The sequence below is a fragment of the Mercurialis annua genome, linkage group LG8 (assembly GCF_937616625.2).
Source record: "Mercurialis annua linkage group LG8, ddMerAnnu1.2, whole genome shotgun sequence".
In the NCBI taxonomy this organism is placed as follows: Eukaryota; Viridiplantae; Streptophyta; class Magnoliopsida; order Malpighiales; family Euphorbiaceae; genus Mercurialis; species Mercurialis annua.
The window spans coordinates 38,686,447-38,708,048 of record NC_065577.1 but is presented as its reverse complement, the minus strand read 5'-3'; the positions used below and the strand labels follow the sequence as shown (position 1 = coordinate 38,708,048).

The following is a 21,602-nucleotide window of genomic DNA, read 5'->3' as shown; positions in this document are numbered from 1 at the left end:
AAACTGGTTGTAGAACCGGCTCCCCCTAAAACCTAAATCTCCACTCCAAACTACTAACACATCTTCATGGTCATCACCTGATTCATCTTCAACAATATTGGCTTGAACGTTAGGCTTTTGGTAGTTTTTGTTTTTTGGATTTTTTCAACAATCAATCTTTAGATGCCCCTTCTTCTTGCAATAATTACAAGTAGAATTTTTTCTGTTTCAGACACTTGTTATCATAATCTGTCTTTATGCTAGTACTGGTTGTAAAGGCAGTATCAGACATCTGACTAGCATTCCCATTAGCTCCTTATCCATTAACTCCTTTGAAAATAGGACAGATTTAACTCCCTCAACAGAAAGCGTATTATGATTAAATATTAAGTTTTCACGAAATTGCTTATAATCAGAAGGTAATGAACGAAGCAACATAAGAGACAAATCTTCTTCGTCATATTTAATATCCAGACTCTCCAAATCCATTATAATGGAATTCAATTCTCCAAGGTGTGTTTTCAAAGACGTACCTTCAGCCATATGGAGCATATGTAGACGGTTTTTTACAACAAGTTTACTGGTGAGATTCAAGTTTCTTCCACAAATCCAAAGCGGATTTTTCGCGTAGAACTTCACGCAAAATATCATCAGATAAGCATAGTCGGATGGTAGATAAAGCTCTCTCATCCAAATCTTTAATCTCGTCTTCAATCATCTTCTCTAACAGCTTTTCCTTCTCCTATAATGCTTTTTGCAATCCAGCTTGTGTCAAACAATCTCGCATCTTGATTTACCATAAGATAAAACTCTTGATGCGATCAAACTTCTCAATTTCAAATTTTTCATAGCCATATCAAAAAACATTTCTCAAATAAATCCCAAATCAGAACTGTTGCTTTGATACCTCTTGTTGTGAGATTATTCGCAACGGAATAGCAGAAAATAAATTAGGAAATCAAGCTTATGGCAAAATAAAGAATCGAACTAAAAACAAACACAGAATTTACGTGGTTCGTCAATGACAACTCCGCGGGGGAAGGAACAAGTTTTATTCACTAATAGATGAAGAATACAAAAGAACGGTAGAGATTTTTCTAATGCCCAAACCCAACAATAAACCCAAATAATACTTTGGTCATACTAATATGCCTCACACTGTTAAATTCTACAAGTCATAGCTTGTTTATTTATAAGGTTCTAAATAGGTTAAAGGAATAAGAAGTTCAAATCCAAAAAGGATTTAGACTTTCTTTTCCTACACAGATCCAATAATGACATAATCAACATCCAACACATATTAAGATAAATTAAAGTCCTAAAGTAATTAGAATTCTAGAAATAATTCTAACATTAATCAATTCATATTTTTGTTGACATCAAAACTTAATTAATTCAATTTTTTGTGTATGAAGATGAAGAATTAAACACGATTAATGAAGTGTATTATTTCACATCATCAAACCTTTTAAGAAACAAACATTCTTTTTCACGCAGCGCTTCTCAAAAGTCAATGTTGTTTCTTTTTTCTTGCATGCACCAGTATTCGTTATGTGTTAGCCTATGAGTCAATAAAATTAGAGTAAATCCCGTTAAGATAATAATATTCAGACATTTTTAAAACCAAATTAAGATAATATTCGAAATAAAGAAATACATAGATAATAATCTCAACTGATTTGAGATTAATAAAATTCAGAAATCTAAAATAAAATAATAGGAAATTAAAGCAAAGTAACTTGAAAATAGCTTGAACTCTTCTGGAGACTGGATTTGCTGAAATTGAGAGGACCCTTAAGATAGTACAGCCATTTCGGCCTAGTTTTCACCTTCAGGTAGCAGTCGCAGCAACCGCCGCAGCAATAATTCTTCGCTCTTTCTCATCTAAATATTCAAAGAGGTTCTTAATCAAGTAAACACAAATGGTACATGCAATAAAAATAGAAATATGAATAACATCTTTATGCTTAGAAATAGCAGTAAAACCAAGACACAATCACAGATTGGCTAAAAATGTGGTTAATCCGGTGGTGACATAAGGCCTCACCATTCTGGACCAACAGAATGAAGACAGAGCAAATCCAAATATAGCCAACAATAGAAAGACATCAATTTCGCTTCCTATAGCTCTGTAAATGACTCTCACTATCAGAACTATAAAAATTTCCATCAGAGTTTTGAGAAAAGTTGTTAGTTTATCCTCAAGCAAATTAGCTTCTGTCAAGAAACCAAATGCATCTTTAAAAATTAAAATAATGAGAAGATTAAAAAAAACTATGGTAGCTGCATGAAGAACTAACATGACATAAAACCCCTAGTGTTTAGACAAATCTCTCTCATCTTTTGTCTTGAGTGTGTTCGAGTTGACTTCAGTTTTAAGTCAACCCGTTGCAAACAAGGACGTCCAACCACCAGAAAAAGTACAAAAACATGCAAGTGCCCAAAATATTATAAGACCTATTTCTTTAGCTGAAGCCATAGTTAATGTAATGTTATTCGCAATATTTTTGTTCTCTCTATGGTTTCTTTTCTTGTCCAAACTTGTTAAACCCATACTAACTATCAATTTTACAACATTTTTTGCGGGTGTTGGTATTTGTTTAGAAAACATTTTACTCACATTTTGTTGTCTAGTGCTTGCACCTTGTTTATTTATACTCTGAAAAATTTTCGAGTTTTGGGATACAAAAACAACACCTGATGGAGGTCGAAATGCTGATGATGCAGAGATAAGAAATTAAGCTAACTGTCCTAATCCTCTTAATCATTGTTAGAGAAGACGACCATATAGATAATTTAGTTTTCTTTTCATTCTAATTCTATGTTAGTGAAATAGTTTAAAGGAATAAATTTTTGCACTCCAATTTTATAATGACGCTTCAAAAAACTTCAAATAGACTAGTGTATTCTTCTTCTTATTTTGTTAGTTCTTTCAAACAAAACTGATAACAAAATTGATTTTCTTGCTAATTGATTCTCTTGCCAACTGGGGCGGCCGCTGCAGCTCGCCTCAATATGGCTCCGCCTCTAAATGAAGGAGACAGTAACCGAGTCAAATTCTTATGGTTTCCTCTTGCTAATTGTTCATTTCTTGCTGCTTTAACTTATTTGTAATACAATAAAAATATAAAACAAATTTCCTTGAAAAGAATTGTCCAGAGACTGTATAATATTTTCATAAAAAAAAACATAAATGTAAGAAAATGTAATATCCCTAATATTTTAAACGTGGAATTTTTGGAAATACGATGAATTGGAAATTAGTAGCGATGGGATATCGACCTAGAAATTTTATATTTGGTTGCTAATTTCGTGTGATTGCTTTATTTATGGTGCTAGATTTAATTATTAAATTTTACGTGTGCATGGCTACGTGATTTGGTTATTTTTGCATGAGTGGTAATTTCGTAATTTTTGGCCATAAAAGAATAAAATCGTTTTAAATTATTAAAACGTTAAAAAGGTAAATTATAAATATATTTATATGAGATTTGACCTTGTAAGAGATTAAATTAATGCGGAAGTATTTTTCGAGAAAGATTTTGCGGAACCTCAAAAACAGTAAAAATAAATAATGGAAATATGTTAATTGTTGACTTGAGACAAAAAGAACATTCATGAATAAGACACTTAGGTGGACACAATGTCTTTTTGCATGTGAAGAGATGTCATAAGAGTAAGAGAGTATTAATGATTAGGAAAAGAAAAATTGAGTTAATATTTTCTTATCATAATTTTCTATTATTATATATTCTTTTTCTCCCATTTTCTTTGGAGTAGAAAAATTAGCCGAAAAAACAAAAGTCCCTTTCTTCTTCCTTTATTCTAGCCGAACCAAATCTAAAGAAACAAACCCCATTTTTATCAAAAACTCAAGCTTTTTAAAGTAAAAATAAAGACATGCTTTAAGTATGTTTTTAGTAAATTTCTTAAAAATTGGGGAAAAGGGGCAAATATGACCCTCATGTATAACTCGTGTCTCTTGTTGGCACCTTATGTATTTCGGATCTCAAATATGACCCTAACGACTTCAAAAAGTATAAAAAAACACTACAAACTAACATAAGTTAGTTTTACTGTCAAGTGTGTGATGTGTTAATTTATTTACACATATAAACATTAATTTAATTTGACACATCATTATTTTTTAAATTAATCTAACACATAAACATTAATCATAATTAATTAACATCCTAATTGACTTTAATAATTTTAAAATTAACTCTAATCGACCTAAATAGCCCTAATTAACCTAAACTAAGTTAAATTAACCCTAAAACACGGTCTTTTACATTTGTCCAAATTAGTAAATCAAACAATCCTAAAATTAAATTATTCATCTTCAACCTTATGTCTTCATCTGAACATTCTTTTTTCCAAATCGAATTTACCTTAAAATTTAAACCTTCATTCTCCATCCAATCTTATCAAACACAACACCAGATTTTACTTGAAAAGAGAATTCCTCTTTGAACTCTACATATTAGAAACATATTTATCCACTATCAATCATGTGTAAATTCAATCCCAGTACATAATTCAACACAGAAATTGAAACAAGATTGATAGAAAAAGTCATTTTAGAAACTTATCTCCACACCATCAATTAAGAAGAATCCAATATTGAAAATCCCCAGTACACAGCACAAATCCATCTCCTCTCCTTTGCAACTTATCTACCCACCATCATCACAATAACTGAACACAAATCTATTTTCACCTCTGTCATGTCCTTCGCATCCGCCACCGTCGCTAATCTGGGTCTCAAGTTCGACTTCTTCGGATGCACAGTAGACAGGCTCGGAAACTTTGAATCCGTCGCCGTCGATTCCCGAGTTCATCCGGGTGAGATATCGATCTCCGAGTTTTGCAAAACTCATACAAATGGCTTGAATCCAATGTTGCAGCGGTTGTAGTAGCAGTTTTCGTTCGGAAATTAGATGTTAAAGAGTTGTGTTGAAGATGGAGTAATATGAAACAGAAGGAGGTTATTTTGAAGGGCGGCGGAGGCTGTGCAAAGGTTGTGTGTTAGGGTTAGTTAGAGCTACTTTAAGAATAATTAAAATTAATTAGAATTTTTAATTTATTATTTTTAAAATTAATTATGTGTGGGGGATGATGTATCAAATTAATTTAATGTTTATGTGTGTAAATAAATTGACAGATCACCCCCTTGATAATAATTACTCTCTTTTCAAACAATCAGTTAAACATATGCAAACAACTTTCATAATAGGATAACTTAAAAATAAGTAGTTACTATATTATACTACAAAACAACAAGATTTTCCTACAATCAACTGCAAATAGGCTCAGTTGATTGAATACATCAAGAGTTTTTATCTTAAAATCAACTATAATCACTTAACTAAGTTCATACATATAGGCAATAAACCTAAAACACAAACAATAAAGCCAAGCATAATACAACAACAGCGAAAATAGAATTGAACACAGCTTTCTCATACTTCAGTTTCTTGTTTTCCTTCTCAAAAAAGTTACTCTTTAGTTATTCAAATTCAGACTCTCCAGATGATTGCATTTGTCATTCCAAAACTTCTGGTAAAATAGATCCCCGTTAATGTCTTCGCCTTCCTTCTGCAATGCCTCCTTTTCTTTCTTATTCATTAAGTTCAACATATGCTTCTCTTCAACAAATAGCCAATTATAACATTCATGAACCCTAAAATGAGATAGAAATTCAGTCATTTATAACAGTCATGAACCATGAAAATTGAGAAAGAAATTCAGAAATTGAAATCAATTTACAACCATAGAAATTAATCTGAAATCCTAGAAATCAATCTTAAACCCTAGAAAGATAAAATTGAGATAAGAACTATTTATAATCCACAACTATCTCAAACTATATAAGATTTAGAAATTGGTAGCTATTGAAACCCTAGAAAATTATAAAATTAATTGTAGCCCTAAATCAAGAAAAATAAAACGCACTCTCCAAATGAAAAATCCATATGCTCAAGAGACTTACCTTCCAGTTTGAGCAATGAAATAACATTCAACTGGGGTTTTTCTCAAACCAAGTCATCGTGACTTTAGCATCAACTCCAAATATGCACTTCGGCACATTAAAACAGGAAATGGGCCTATATATTCCTCTTAATTCTTAATTTCACATCCTCTTACTTGAGACATGATACGTTTTTTTCTTCTATGCGTCGGTGCATCTATGTCTTTATATCTCAGTTTTGTTGTGGAAAAGATCGTGTTCTAAAGAAAATAATATAACCTTTTGACCCGACCAAGAATTCATGACCCAAGACCCATACCCATAATATTACCCAGATCCTATCAGCACCATGTTCCTACGTGTATCCACTAAAAGCGAGGTCTGTTGGTTTAACGGAGACTGAAAGCACGCGCAGACGGTTATGTTAAAAAAGGGTTTCTTAAAAAAAAAGCAATAAGTTCAGGGATTTTAAGTGGATATAAAATTATATATGGACCAGATAATTAAAAAATACGTAGTTAAGAGACCTCCATATGGGTTTGGCCAAAAAATTATTTGTACGCGCAAAGCCGCCATCATATGAAACATGAGGCTATTAAAATTTTACCAATTAATTGAACTGTCGGCTAATGTTATGGTTTAACTTTACTCTATTATCACCAAAGCAAGTGGAGTATATACAGTCGATCCTCTGATAATTAATACACATGGTGGATTAAAAATTTATTAATTATTAAAATTATTGAATTTATATAAAAAAATTATAAAAGATATTTTAAAGCATCTACATCAATAGACCTAATATTAATATTATATTATAAAAAAATTAACTAAATACACTTTACAATCACTCAATTTAAAAGAAATAATTTTATATTCAATTTAAAAAATATCAATTGATATCAAACTAAAAAATAATTATTAAAAAGTTGTATTCATAAAGTAAAATAATTTTTAATATTTTTTATACTAGAGATATACTTTACTTATTTTAATTTGTTTATCTAATAACTTCTTTTAAAATTTCTCAAAAGAATAAAAAAGTCATAATTTGATAGTATTTTAACTTTCACTTTATGAATTAAGGTTAGTATTACCTCAAATAAATCATCAATTGTTATATATTTCTTTAAAAAAATCTATCTAATAATTAATATTCATGTAGAATATATTTTAAATTCTATTAATTATTAAAAAATAGAATTATTAATTATCCGACGTGGAACGAAGTTGGTTCTCTAAATTTTCTATTAATTATTAGAATTATTAATTTATAAAATATTAATTATTAGAGGGTCGACTGTATACACTTTTAAAGTAGACTAATTGCTTTTAACTCAACATATATATACCATCAAACTATATCATAAGTAATTTATAATTTATTTTATTTTAATCATATTTATTTTTCTAAAATTAAATAAATAAAATGATTCAATCACTTAAACTAATATCTTTACTGAAGTAATTACTGTAGTTTGCAAAATAATAATTATTTTAATAGGCCAACAAGATAGTTCTGGTAACAGGTTGAGAAAAAAATATGACCTACCGACTTAACTTATCAAATTGATGATTTTTGATCGTTTCAGTTCGGTTTTAAATTTTTAAATTTTAATTTTTGGTTATCGGTTCGGTTTAAGATTTTGATTATTTAAACTAATCAAGTCGAGGAAATAAAACCAAAATTTGTTTTTCCTTATATATTTCGATTTTAACCGGGCCGTCGAATTACCTATACATCAGATTATTTTATGTTTGATTTTGGTTAGAAATTCATATTTGGTCGGTTCAATTTGAGCATTTGCTCAATCTATTAATTTATTTTTGGAGATTTTGGTTCGTTTTTAATTAAACCTACCAAATGCTCATCCATATATGGTAACTCCGAATTCTTAAATATAATGATTTTTCTATTCAAATAAATAGCCATACAAAAAATGATAACCTGGTAGCATTTTGAAATTCTTTTACGATAATCTTCTTATATAACATACTCAATAATTAGTATAAAGTAACTTTGCCAATGATCTCTAACTCAGTTGGTTAAGAGTGAGGCATCAAGTTTCAAGGGGCGTGGGTTCGAATCCCCTTGTGGACAAAAAAAGATGAAGATTATTGAAGATTTATGGAGAAGGCTACAAGCGTTAGAAGCGACGGATGCGGCATCGTCCCGCCACAATGGCGAGTCCCGTAAAGCGATGTATTCAACGTAACACGGCGTGAATGGCGTATAATTTGTATATATTTGTAATGTCGTAGATGTAGTTAGTTTAAATTAATCTATCTCTGTTAAAAAAAAAGTATAAAGTAACTTTTACTTGCTATTATTCATAAAAAAAAACTACAAATAAATAAAAAAAAATCATTTATTGACTAAATAAGTTAACACAATCAATAAAACTGGTTTAATAGATCTAAACAAGGTATCTTTTTCTAATGATATATTGGAAAACCATAAAATTACCAAAATATGAAGGACTCAAATAGGTATTTATCAAAATACAAGGATTAAATTCTCCTATCCATCAAACATAAGGAGCTTTTGTGCAATTATCCCTTCTTTTAGCATAACAAACAACCTGCCAAAAACACACACGATGTCCCCACATAAACAAAAGCTGACTCGGACACAACTCCTCTTGTGGGCCCTCCTTAACCGACAGCCTCAAAAACAAAAGCCGTTTATTACCCCTCTTTTTTCTCCACCGCTTTCCAACACCCAAAAAACAACAGTACCACCGCCACCTTACACAAAAAAGCTTATCATTTTCCGACAATACCCTGCCATGGGTATTCCCGGCTGCGACGACGTCGTTTTAATCGAACAATCCAAAAACTCCGACAACCCGACCGTCGTTACCGTTAATTGCCCCGATAAAGCTGGTCTCGGGTCTGACCTTTGCCGCATAATTCTTGAATTTGGCCTCTCCATTACTCGTGCAGGTATCGAATATATTTATATGTTATTTTTTATAGTCAAAGAATCTATTTGCTTTCTGGGTATTAGTACGAACACTTCGTTCAATCAATGTGTCCCGTTTGTTCCATTTCGCACACGAAACTTCATTTTTTACATTGAAAAATTTAAAATAACATTGTTTCGCGTACCTATACTATCTTTATAGCTTTTGGAGTTTGAATTTATAGGTAGAGTAATGTAAAGATTCATTTTTTAATGACCTTTTTATTATGTTAATTGCTATAATGAAATAGTTTTTGGTTTATTATATTCAATTAATTTGAAATAATGATGTGAATTTTGTGTTAATGTGCAGATTTTTCAACAGATGGGAGATGGTGTTACATGGTATTTTGGGTGGTACCACACTCTGCTTTACATAACCCTAATTGGAATAGCTTAAAGAACAGGCTTTCCTATGCTTCACCTCCTTGTTTGGGTCCATTTTACTTTGATCAGAAGTTTAGTGTCACTTCAGTGCCTTCATTGTATCTCTTGAAGTTTTGTTTCGTTGACCGGAAAGGATTGCTTCATGGTAATGAGAATTGCATACTTGGTTTTGTTTGATTTTAATGGTTGGTTGGTTGGGATGTTGTGAGTTTTTTATTTGTTTGTTTGTTTGTTTTGGTTTATGTAGATGTTGCTAAAGTGCTTACTGAGCTTGAATTTTCAATTCAAAGAGTGAAAGTTATGACAACGCCCGACGGGAAAGTTCTCGACTTGTTCTTCATTACAGATGAATTGTGAGTGTTCTTGTATTTGATTTCTAAGAGAACTGCTTCAATTTGACTTTGATTAAATGTGTTAATAATCTAATCATGGCTTCTTGTATTGCCTTATCATGTGATATTGTATAGTTTGTCTAGTTCTCTGCCGTTTATCTTTTTTGGTGAAAGTTCATATGTTCAATCTTTGCAAGCTTATCAGAATTGTCTTAGCTTTTTTACCTGCTTTATATTGAGGTCATAAGGTACCGCATCGAGCATAATTGAGATGGATAAATGTGTAGCCTTAAGAAAATGATAAGTTTTAAGAGCAGGCATATTCTGTTAGTAGAGGTACATTATCTGGTGAAAACTCATGCTGCTGCTTTAAACACATTTTGGGAGGATTTTTTTTCTTCTCATATTTTGGTGTGTTTGGTTCAAATGAATGCCACAAAAATGAATATAGGTTGTATTTGGTTTACTTTAAAATTCATTTGGGAAATCTATTTTTAAAATTTTGTAGAATCGGTAATGTTTATGACTTAATGTAATAATGAATTCATTTGAAAATGAATGAACTCCAGAGTAGAATTAAGCCAAACAAAGGGTAAAAACTAACTCGTAATCAAAGCATGCCTGAGTCTGCCGTTTCTGTGGCATTTCATGATTTTAGCAAACTGCTTATTGGATCTTGCAATTATCCTTTGTTACATGGCATGCGATAAAATCTGGACTTGAAAACCAAGTGAATATATGCGCTTATTTATTCCATGCAAGTATTCATATTTTTCTAGGTGATTGTGGTTTATCATATAATATTTTTTCTCGTATCAGGGATCTTTTACACACAGAAAAAAGGCAAAGTGATACGTGTAGACATCTGGCCACAGTTTTCAAAGAGTATTGCATCAGCTGCGAGCTTCAACTAGCAGGACCTGAATATGAAAGTCTTCAGTCTTTGTCCTCCCTCCCTCAGCCAATTGCAGAGGAATTATTTAGCTGTGAGCAATTAGAAGAGAAAACTGTTAACCAGTCACTTGGCGCTGGTAAAGTAGCAGAGAAGGCCATTGTTACGGTAGATAACCAAATGAGTCCAGCTCATACATTACTTCAAATAAAATGTATTGATCAGAAAGGCCTATTCTATGACATATTGAGAACATCAAAGGACTGCAATATCCGGGTACTTAATTCACGCTTTTCATTAAATTATTCATTATGTTCATCATGCAGTCAATTCGTAAATGGACTCTCTTGTGCTTTCTGTAGTTAACTTTATCTATTGCTAATGCATTTTTGTATTTTTCTCGAATAGGTAACTTATGGTAGATTTTCTTCAAGTGTCAAAGGGTACCGGAGTATGGATTTATTTATTCAGCAAATTGATGGAAATAAGATATTAGATCCTAAGATGCAACTTGCTTTGTGTTCTCGTTTAAAGACAGAGATGCTTCATCCATTTCGAGTAATTGTTGCAAACCGTGGTCCTGATACTGAACTCTTGCTTGCTAACCCTGTTGAGTTATCTGGGAAAGGAAGACCTCGTGTTTTCTACGATGTTACTTTGGCTCTGAAAACATTAGGAATATGCATTTTCTCGGTAAGAATATGATTTATGCATCACGATTCTGTTCCGTAATATATCTAAACTATGAGTGATTATCTCGTCCTCTTACTTTTTGCTGATTGAGCTCATTTTCCTTTCGCTAATGCTAGGCTGAAATCGCAAGACACGCAACTCAGGATCAACAATGGGAAGTATACAGATTTCTCTTGAACGAAAACTGTGAAATTCCATTAGCATGTGCGCAAGCCAGAAAACGCATAGTCGATAGAGTTAGAAGAACACTGATGGGCTGGTAAGGCAATTCGAGTATTGATCATCATGGCGACAAAAATAGTTTTGACATCCCACAGTTCCTCGCAAGTTGAGCATCTGAGTACCTCTGGAGTCTGGACCAGCAGTGAATATTGTTTAGCGATATGACGTGATGTATGGCCAGGATTGTCTCATGACTTTTCTTGGCTTCAACCATGTATCACAATTTGATCACATAATCACAACTTGTTAATGATTATTTGTGGGAAACTAGTTTCGATTGAGAGTTGTAAATATTTTAATGTTATTGTTCTTCCTGCAGTAATCAGCTCATTTACAATAAGATATGAAAAGTGTTTGTAGAATAGAGAAAGTATACCTAATGATTTGGCCTTAAGGCTATGGAGTAGCAAATTGTATTAAACAGGATTAAAATGTAAAGTCACCTGCCAATTTAGTTTAAATCAGGACATCTGAAAATTTGGACTTCCAACATACTGGACTGGCTTGCAGATATGATATCAGAGAAAATTCATTTGCTTTTGGACAATATTATTTTTATAAAAAACAGTTCCGAAATGTAAAACTTCATAGATCTAGCATTAATGTAATGGTGTCGGGATGCTCAATTAATTTTTTTCCCCAACAACTGACTGCACCCTTACCCTTGTCTCATATTTAGTAATTTTTGAACTCTTTCGATGATCATTGTTCCGCTCTTTATACGGAACTTCTAGATAGTATGCATGCAACATAGAACGTAAATATTCGATAAATATAAAATGTCATGCATCTAAATCCTATCATTAGTACCTATGATTTCAGCTCTAACTAATGACGAGAGATCAATTAAATGTGGGTATATACTTAATTTTTCATTTTTATCGTATTATATATGATAGTTTAGGTGATAGATGGGTAGTTTAAGTGATATTATGATAGCAGTTAAGGTGCAGTCAGCTTTAAGATTTGAGCTATCAGTAGTAAATTATGAGGAAATGAAAATTCGTTTCCTATGGTTCTATTGCTTTCTTATAGAAAAGAGAAATCATCGCCTATGCTTTTTCTTTTCACAAAAGTTAGAGAAATCCCACATCGAATAATAGATTGTCTTCTATCTTGTTTATATATCAAATCAAAGCATGTTTCCATCGCCGGGCTCACCAACGAGGGCCTGTAACTCAAGTGAGGGCAAAAGGGTGATGGGACATTGCTTCAGCTCAGCGGGTTGGGCTTGTTGCTGGCTAATCTCTGGCCCGCCCGCTCCAAGCCAGGAGTTGGGCCATGTGATTTGAGCGAAGGCTTGGGTCACCTGGTCCCTAGAGTGGAGGGTACTGCGTGAGGCTGGTTTCACAGAGCAGCGAGTACCTCCCGCTCCTGGCAGTGGAAGTATAACGGGCCGGTGCCACTCGGGTCCATATGACCCAATGGGCTGTGTTAACGGAACCATCACTTTTTTATTCTTCCTTTCTACGCCAACGACGCCGTTTAAAACATACATTACAAAAATTTCATATGCCTGATCCGTTTTTCACAAATAACGAATTGAACGACGTCGCTTTACACCTGGGTTTGATAACAACACTCATTATCTGTTTGATAAAATTCCTCAATGAAATTCTCATTCAACTGAGTAAAAATGCTGAGACAATACGTGAAGAAGAATCAAACTCTGCTTAATCACTCTCTTAATTTCTTTAATCCTTACGTAAGTCATTCCTATCATCCTAATCTTTATTTTTTGGACTAATTTACCCTTACTTTCATTAACTAATCTTAATTAAATTGTTTGTTAATTTAAAGAGAGAGATGCACAGTAGAAACAAGACAGCAATGGAGTTCATAGCAAAGGGATGGAGTGCATTGAAGGAAGTAGACAGAGTTATTGATTACTGTGAACTTAATGATTCTCGCTTAATCCCTCTGCTTAGGGTAATTAATTATTAATTCACTTTACTTAAGAAATTTATTTGAGTTATTAGTTTTTCTAGTTAAAATTGTATTTCTGATATATTAGACGGCGAAGGAGAATTTTGAATTGGCATTAGAGGCGGATAATTCGAATACACATGCGAGGTTTTGGTTGTCTAAATTGCATTTGAAGTATCATGTTCCTGGTGCTTGTAAAGCAATGTGAGTTTGATCTAATTCTTGTTACATTTATTTACAGTGTTTTTACTCAGGTAGCACGGACACTTCTTTCAATCAAACTTCATTTTTACGAAACCTTAAAATAACACTGTTTTATGTGTCCGTGTCCAAGTGTCCCGTGTCCGTGCTACCTAGTTTTTAAGTAATCAATTGCGATAGAGTTTGATGATTGTTCTTTTTTCTGGTGTGTTCACAGGGGAGCTGCTTTGTTAGTGGAAGCTGCGGATATGGGCGATCCTGATGCACAGTATGAATTAGGTTGTCGTTTGAGAGTTGAGGTAGGTTAGGCAAAGGTTGATTTTTGTTTAAAATGTTGTGTATGACGAAACTATGGTTAGAAATATGCATTACTGATAGTCACAGAAGGTTTTAAAGTTACTTGAGTAGAATCTGCAACTATGCGTATGGAGTTTGACATTAAGTAGGTTAGGTCCTCTCATTATGAGAGAATTTATGATAAAATTGATTGGTGTGGCGATTGAAGTTTGTGTAATTCAGTAGGCGAAGACCTTCTACAATTTTATTTGCAAAATGTGATATGATACCCGAGAGTACCGTTACTCCATCACAATTCACAAGACAGTAATTTAGTAGTCATTTTAGCTTTTAAAGGCAGCTTTGCATAATCGAGTAAATACAAGCCAAAATCGAGTAGCCTACGACAATGAACTCTTTGGAGATTTAATCCATATAGCTTGATCTTAGAAAATATGTCTTTTCTTATTTACGTTTCACTTACTCTATTGAGACTTGTTGTTCACAATTCTATTTATAATTGTAAGTATATGCTAAGGATAGCTTGGTGTCTTAGATGTTTACATTTAATATTGACTATGGGAACTTGGTAGATGGACAACCATTTTATGGTAATTTGTTAGTTATGAATATCATTTTGTTGGTACTTGATGAATCTTTTTGTTTTTGAACAGAATGAATATGTCCAATCGGATCAACAAGCATTTTACTATTTGGAAAAGGCTGTTGACCAGGTGTGTTTGCCTAAAGCATATATTTCATGTTTGCATGTTGTCTTAGATTCTTAATAAAGTTTCATGTGTTACAGCTGCATCCAGGTGCCCTTTATCTTCTTGGGGCTGTATATTTGACTGGGGATTGCGTGAAGAAAGATGTTGCCTCAGCTTTATGGTGTTTTCACAGGGCATCAGAAAAGGTAACTTGAAATTGTTTAATTCTACATAGAGGCCTAAAGGATTTGGCATGAAGGGTTTTCTTCCGTTAATAATGCATTAATCTTGATTACAGTGATTGACAATCTTAATTTTTATAATTAACATTTCTAAGATAATTGGACATTAAAGTTTAATGGATACCTCTTTAAATAGCAACTTTCCTTGATTGCTGTTTGCGCGTAACGTTGCTTTTAGAAAGTTTGAAGTGTTATTTATCTGGCTTACAAGCAACATAGCTTCAGTGCACACGAGGTTGGCGCAAACACTTAATACAAAAATTCACTATTAACTTTGAGGGAACTTAACTGCCTTGGGACTAGTTGGTGTGGAAATATCTGGATATACCTTGGAATTTAAAAGGGCAAGTTACTTCAAAATTATTTCTTAGGTATCAATTAAGTAAATCGTGATGCTTCTGTGAACTGTTTGATGAAACTGCTAACATTTGAAAACAGAATGTCTGATAATAGGTATCAACTCATAAGTTTTGTTGTATATATATGGAAAAGGTTTAGAAATGTAGTAGGAGACCACTTTATTCATGCCAATTAACATGGATATTGATGGATCAAAAAAACGAGCTTTGATAGTTATGCTTAATTTAAACTGCTAAGTGCTGCCCCATTCCAAAATTGATGCCTGATTTAATAGATACTATCTAGGAGTAGACTACCCATTATTACTCGAGTAATCTCTTATATTGTTGGGTTTTCCGCTGAAGTAGCTGCTTAAAATGATGAAGCTGATATATTTGCATAGTATTTATGATGGTGGGATGGTAAGTGGTTGTTATTTGGCTGGGAAATTATCGAAGAGGCTGAATTTCGAGTTCCACTGAAATTATTATTTGGATTTGTTCATCAAATTCCTATAAATTTATTCTTATATAAGCACTATTTGTAGGGGCATACTGGTGCAGCTGTGGCATATGGGTCTCTCCTCCTAAGAGGTTAGTTGGTCTGACCTTTAAATGTTTGCTCATCTTGTCAGACTTCAGAGGCTCTAATTTATGTCTTATATTGCCTCCTTCTGATATGTGACGAGTCAATTTTACATAATACCCGTAACATTCTCAAAAGACCCTTTCAAAACTTTGCTGGCAATATAGGAGAAGCTGCTTAATTCTGATTAGAGGATGTGTGTTACAGGTGCTCAAGTCCCAGAATCACTAACCAAATTCAATATAAAGAGGAATTCATCTGCCAGAAAAGCAAAATATGCTGAAATAACTGAGATGAATCCAATAGAGAAGGCAAAAGAACAGTTCCGGATTGCAGCAAAAGCAGGATGTGATCTCGGATTGAAATGGTTGCAACGAATAGAGGAGGAAGAGAAACAACTACTCTCTGAGAAGCTTTAAAGATCTCTCAAAAAGCTAGATGAGTAAGTTTTTCAAGCATTATGAAAGCTATATCAGTAAGCTTATATTTTGCATTATGGTTGGTTCAAAATAGGTCAAATATTTAGATTTCAGATACTAGGTTGCGTTGACCTGTTCGATGATAATTTACATTGAAATATAGCAAAACAAAACTTGATAGGGTAATGTGATTAGCTAGAAATGCTATAACTTTTTTTTGATTGAATTTTGAGAAGAAAAACGTCAGAGAAACACGGAAGGGGTTTTCTGAAGTTCATTTTGATGGTCCAGTTATTGCATGTAGAATGAAATAAAAATAGAATAAAATTATTTCTAGGATTTATGTACATCATCAAGTGCTTCAAATTACAATTCTATCTTTATTTATAATTTTTTGTCTATAATATCTGCTCAAATATTCAGCAATTCTCATTATAATTGTAATATCAGCCCCAGTGAATGAGGCAAAAGAGCTTATAGCTAGTTACATCACAAGTAATTGTTTATTTTCGAACTATTTTTCTTAGCCGCCATCACCTGTTCCGGCTTTTCACAGTTTTGACTGGGTCGAGATCATCTCCTCCTCCGCTGCATCGTTATCCGACTTTATTGTATCCAAAAATTCTTTTAAGAACACCATTCTATTCTTCCCATAAACATCACCGTTCCAGCCTCTCGCAACCAGCCCTTCTCCCAATCTAACCGCTGCAGCGACAGTTGACTCTGCGCTATTGTGTGCAGAATGCACAATCCCTCTCGTTACTGCCATATCTGCTGTTAATTTCACCGCTGTCATAATAACTTCCCGTCTGACCATAGCATTTCCGATCTTGCAGTTCAATAACACGACGAAAAAATCAGGAATTACAAGGCCGATATCCATTTCGCTCATATAGAGAAATCCTTTATCTTTTCTCATGATTATATAGTCATGACTTAAAGCTAAGATCATTCCAGCTGCCGATGCATGACCCGTAACCGCAGCTATTGTCGGCATGGGAAGAGAGATTAATTCTTTTACAAGTAACTGGAATTTAGTACCCATGAGTTGGTTTTGCTGAGAGGTTTTTGCCCATGCGAGATCGAACCCGTTGGAAAAGAACTTACCATGGGCTGTGGTGATGAGAACTGAGGATGGAGATGTTGGCTTAGCACGAAGCTCACCGAGAGCTGACCGGATCGAGTCGATGAGGCTAGGGTTTAGCCGGTGCTCGCCTGAGCCAGTCAGGGTTAGGATGTAGATGCTGCCTGATTGCTCTAGGGTGCACATTTCTTTGTTTTTCTCTAGAATTGTTTGTGATGGCTTGGAGCTTTATATAAGAAAGAAGCAAAGATTAATTGACCAATGTTGGTCATAAATTTATTCTGTGGCGGCTTAATTGACTAAATAATTAAATTTAGTCTTATCAAACCCTACAATTGCACATCATTCAGTGTTTTAACTTTTCATTTCTTGTACGTTTTTAGTACTTTTCTTGACTCTAACTTGTATCTCTCAGAAATCTACTGTCCAAATATATTAGTACTCACTCCGTTCTTTTTTAGTTGTCCATTTAGCCAATTTTATTTGTCTACAAATAATTGTCCATTTAGTAATTTCATGTGATATTAGCTACTTATCTTCCAAGTTTACTCATCCCTAATAAATGACCCTATGTTTTAATTAAAAGGCATTTATTAACTAATAGGGTTATATTCGTATTTTTTTATATAAATTAAGATAAAAAAAGCACTATTTTGGTATGTGCAATATTGGCTAAATGGACAAATAAAAAAGAACGGAGGTAGTAGTATTTTTCTTGGAGTTGATTAATTGGGCATCATGGCGCTCATTTAAAAGCTCACAAAGTCCAACGAGCTTAATCAAACCTCAATTTTATTTAATAAACTTGTAAGTTTCAAACAATTCATTAAGATTAAAAAATTATCTACCTTTATTCATAAGAACAAGTTTAAAAAAATTATACTATATTAAGAAAGATCAAATATTTAAAAATAAGCCATTAATTGATAAAATTAAGCTTTAAATTCAAATTAAAACATAGACCATAACATATTTTATAGTTTCAACGTGAAATTTATTTTTAAAAAATTTCATCCAACTGAAATTCGATTAATTGATAATGATGCAAAACACGATCAAACTTTTAATTGGTGATTCAAAATTTGAATTACATTTCAAAATATAAAAAATATTTTAAGATAATAAAATGTTAACTCTCATTTTATGGTATCCTTAGACAAACTCGAGGACAAAGAATCGTAATGTCAAAAGAAATCAATAATTTGACAAAAAAAAAATCAAACCAGAGTTGCCGTATAGAACTACTGCAAAAATGGTAAAGCCAAATTTGTATCACCATTCACCAGGTAACGATTAAAATAAGGCAAGACCATTAAAATATTTTGATATTTTACAAGTAAATTATAATTTTAATCTTATTTAAAACTATAATCCTAAAATAAATCCGTTAATCAATCAGCAGGCCAATAATCAAATTAAACAAAAAAATGTGCACGTTAGAGAAGCGGGGGAACATCTACATCCTAACCCTAACCGGCACCGACGACCACCGCCTAAACCCTAACCTCCTCGACGCTCTCAATTCATCTCTCCGCCATCTCCACACCGTCCCAACCTCCCCTTCCTCCGTTCTAATCACCACCGCACACGGCAAATTCTTCTCCAATGGCTACGATCTCGCATGGGCCACACAACAATCCTCTCCATCACCGGCCACCGCACTGCCCCGCTTTCAACTCATGTCATCCAAATTCCGATCCGTCATCTCCAACCTAATCTCCCTTCCCATGCCGACAATCGCGGCAGTGACCGGACACGCGTCAGCCGCTGGTTTCATCTTCGCGTTGACTCATGATTTTGTGCTGATGAGAAGAGATCGAGGCTTTTTATACATGAGTGAGGTTGATATAGGGTTAGTAATATCGGAGTGGTTTGATTCAATTTTGAAGTGTAAGATTGGGGATTTCAGTGTGAGGAGAGAGGTGGTTTTGATGGCGGCGAAATTGACGGCGGAGATGGCTGTGGAGAGGCGGATTGTTTACTCGGCGCATGATAGTGCGGAGAAGACGGTGGAGGCAGCGGTGGTTTTGGCGGAGGAGTTGGTTAGTAGAGGATGGGATGGCCACGTGTACGGTAAGAATAGATTGGTCGTTTTGAATGAGGTGATGGATAAAATTGGGTTTGATGAAACTGTGGAAGGGCAAAATGGGGATAATACTAATAAGTTGTCTAAGTTGTGAGCATATGATTATTGGATATATCTTTTTTAATTCGCTGTACATTTTATTTACAGATATAATAGATATGTTTTAATTTTTTTCATTAAAAAATCTATTAATGCTTAATTTAATATGGGGATAAGGATCATTTATGCCCATATGGTTTGGCTTTATCAATTAAGCTCTTAACGTCCGAAAGGTTCAAATATGCCTCTAACGTCTTAAAATGTTGACAGCGAGGCCCCTAATTCTAACGCATAAATGAAATTTTAGGGGCCTGGTTGTCCAAATCAGGGGCCTGATTGTTTATTTATTTAGACATTAGGAGCATATTTGAACCTTTGTATACATTGAGGGCTTATTTGATCCTAAAAACAAACCATAGAGGCATAAATTCTCCTTTTCCTTTTAATAAATATTGTAAATCGGCAAAGAGACAATTTGAAAAGAAATTGTGAACCTAAAATATTAATAATAAGTAAATAATTTAAATAAGTTTTTTTTTTGTTAAAAATAATTTAAATAAGTTAATAACTTAAATATAATACAGTAATATTAGAGCATTTCTAATGCAGTGCTATTTTTACGCTAAATTTGACATAATAAAATAGTAAAATGCTATAGTTAACATCACATTTCAATTTTATTATGTTTCTTTATTTGATAATTATTTTAATTATATATTTTTAAACAAAAGTTATATTTTTGTTAATATAATAATGAATTTTTTAAAAAATATATATATTAAGAGAATCGAAAAATTATATAAAAATAAATTAATTTTTTTATTATATTAGTGTATTATTTACTATATTAAAATCGTAAATTAAAAACAAGAAGTGCAAAATTAAAATGAAGGAAAGTTATAAAGAAGAAAAAATTTGTTAAAATAATAAATTTAAAAAAATAATTGTACTAAACTGTAATTAACAATGAATTGTTATTAGAGGTTGTAGTTTAGCACAAGATGATATGCATATGTTAAATTTAGCATAAATTATAACAATGCATTGGAGTTGCATTTTAAAAATTAATACTAAATAATGACATTAACGTTCTATTTTAACATTGCATTGAAGTTGAAATTCTCAGGTACTTTCGAATTAGTTATTTCTATCAAATGTTTATTAATTGACTTTAAAATTTGAGAAAATACCATACTGTATAGTTATTGTTGTGGGAGTAAATAGGCTTAATATATAGTTTGACCTCTGAACTTGTACCCTTTTATCCATCTAACCTCTAAACTTAACGTCTCACCTATTGAACCTATGAACTTGTTAAATAATCCGATTTGACCCCTGAACTTGATAAATATGCAAATATTGAACCCTTTGTGTCCACCTGTCACTTGAAACGTTCTAGAAGAAATTGTGTACGGAGGGGTTCAATGTTTACGTATTTATCAAGTTCGGGGGTCAAATCGGATTATTTAACAAGTTTAAGGGTTCAATAGGTGAGACGTTAAGTTTGGAGGTTAGATGGGTAAAAGGGTACAAGTTCAGGGGTCAAACTATATATTAAGCCGGAGTAAATATATAAAGTAGATTTCTAAATCAGCGATATGTTATTGAATTAAGCTCCCAACAGATTGGTGCTATGCTTCCCATTTTTGCTTGAAATTGGAAGAATAATATTAAGTTTCTAAAAATGTTAGAACTTAATATAACTATACTACATCAAAAAAAAAAACTATACATCAGATTTTCATTAAATACATTTATATAATCACTGATTAATTTTTTAAAAAATAAACTATATTCCACATCAAATTACATTTTATATTTTCATATAAAAATATATTATATTTATAAATAATGTTATAATTATGTATAAATTATTAAAAAGAAATTTCAAATAATTATTATTTTTCTTAAAGAATATATTGTAAGTCATAATTTTACTTAATATATATATATATATATATATATATATATATATATATATATATATATATATATATATATTATCAAGATATTAAAAAATAAAAAAGTTGAATTTTTTTGAAAAGGAAAAAATCAAAAAAAATGACTGAAAAACGGGGCAAAACACCTTCTAACCATTATAGGGAAAGAAATATCCTTACATTCTTGTTGCAATAAGGGAATTAAATAGGAGTGTAAACGAACCGAGCTTAGATTCTTGATGTAATTGATGAATCCCGATGTCTGACGTGCGTCTCGGGTCCTGAAAAGGGGACAAAGAGAAGAGAACTGAAAA

General features: G+C 32.6%; 4 protein-coding genes across 5 annotated transcripts; 3 read left to right on the top strand and 1 right to left on the bottom strand.

Moving 5' to 3' along the window:
• Positions 1 to 8,647: 8,647 nt before the first annotated feature.
• LOC126662159 (ACT domain-containing protein ACR9) lies at positions 8,648 to 11,763 on the top strand. The gene is made up of 6 exons (XM_050356049.2): positions 8,648 to 8,896; positions 9,229 to 9,447; positions 9,550 to 9,655; positions 10,454 to 10,802; positions 10,935 to 11,219; positions 11,336 to 11,763. The coding sequence occupies exons 1-6, from the start codon at positions 8,740 to 8,742 to the stop codon at positions 11,480 to 11,482; spliced, it is 1,263 nt and encodes a 420-aa protein (XP_050212006.1). The 5' UTR covers positions 8,648 to 8,739; the 3' UTR covers positions 11,483 to 11,763.
• Positions 11,764 to 12,963: 1,200 nt separating this feature from the next.
• On the top strand, positions 12,964 to 17,683 carry LOC126662228 (uncharacterized). Of its 2 annotated transcripts, XM_050356137.2 has the most exons (9): positions 12,964 to 13,146; positions 13,242 to 13,370; positions 13,456 to 13,571; positions 13,786 to 13,867; positions 14,519 to 14,578; positions 14,653 to 14,760; positions 15,683 to 15,728; positions 15,928 to 16,162; positions 16,976 to 17,683. In XM_050356137.2, the coding sequence occupies exons 1-8, from the start codon at positions 13,078 to 13,080 to the stop codon at positions 16,137 to 16,139; spliced, it is 822 nt and encodes a 273-aa protein (XP_050212094.1). In that variant the 5' UTR covers positions 12,964 to 13,077; the 3' UTR covers positions 16,140 to 16,162; positions 16,976 to 17,683. The 2 variants fall into 2 exon arrangements, with proteins under 2 accessions (XP_050212094.1, XP_055960032.1); XM_056104057.1 differs by lacking the exon at positions 16,976 to 17,683 and having other exon boundaries at positions 15,928 to 16,529.
• On the bottom strand, positions 16,536 to 17,409 carry LOC126662230 (enoyl-CoA delta isomerase 1, peroxisomal-like). Its single transcript, XM_050356139.2, has one exon. It carries the CDS (start codon positions 17,407 to 17,409, stop codon positions 16,690 to 16,692), a length of 720 nt encoding a protein of 239 aa, XP_050212096.1. The 3' UTR covers positions 16,536 to 16,689.
• A 905-nt stretch (positions 17,684 to 18,588) lies between the features above and the next one.
• On the top strand, positions 18,589 to 19,476 carry LOC126659476 (enoyl-CoA delta isomerase 1, peroxisomal-like). The gene has a single exon (XM_050352767.2). It carries the CDS (start codon positions 18,651 to 18,653, stop codon positions 19,401 to 19,403), a length of 753 nt encoding a protein of 250 aa, XP_050208724.1. The 5' UTR covers positions 18,589 to 18,650; the 3' UTR covers positions 19,404 to 19,476.
• Positions 19,477 to 21,602: the final 2,126 nt, after the last annotated feature.

What these genes read in the sequence shown, in the direction of transcription:
- LOC126662159 (XM_050356049.2), top strand. Translation starts at nt 8,740, where the DNA reads ATGGGTATTCCCGGCTGCGACGACGTCGTTTTAATCGAACAATCCAAA. An exon ending in CCGGAAAGGATTGCTTCATG is followed by an intron (nt 9,448 to 9,549) that starts GTAATGAGAATT and finishes TGGTTTATGTAG; the next exon opens with ATGTTGCTAAAGTGCTTACT. An exon ending in TTCTTCATTACAGATGAATT is followed by an intron (nt 9,656 to 10,453) that starts GTGAGTGTTCTT and finishes TTCTCGTATCAG; the next exon opens with GGATCTTTTACACACAGAAA.
- LOC126662228 (XM_050356137.2), top strand. Translation starts at nt 13,078, where the DNA reads ATGCTGAGACAATACGTGAAGAAGAATCAAACTCTGCTTAATCACTCT. An exon ending in TTAATTTCTTTAATCCTTAC is followed by an intron (nt 13,147 to 13,241) that starts GTAAGTCATTCC and finishes GTTAATTTAAAG; the next exon opens with AGAGAGATGCACAGTAGAAA. An exon ending in GCTTAATCCCTCTGCTTAGG is followed by an intron (nt 13,371 to 13,455) that starts GTAATTAATTAT and finishes CTGATATATTAG; the next exon opens with ACGGCGAAGGAGAATTTTGA.
- LOC126659476 (XM_050352767.2), top strand. Translation starts at nt 18,651, where the DNA reads ATGTGCACGTTAGAGAAGCGGGGGAACATCTACATCCTAACCCTAACC.
- LOC126662230 (XM_050356139.2), bottom strand. Translation starts at nt 17,409, where the DNA reads ATGTGCACCCTAGAGCAATCAGGCAGCATCTACATCCTAACCCTGACT.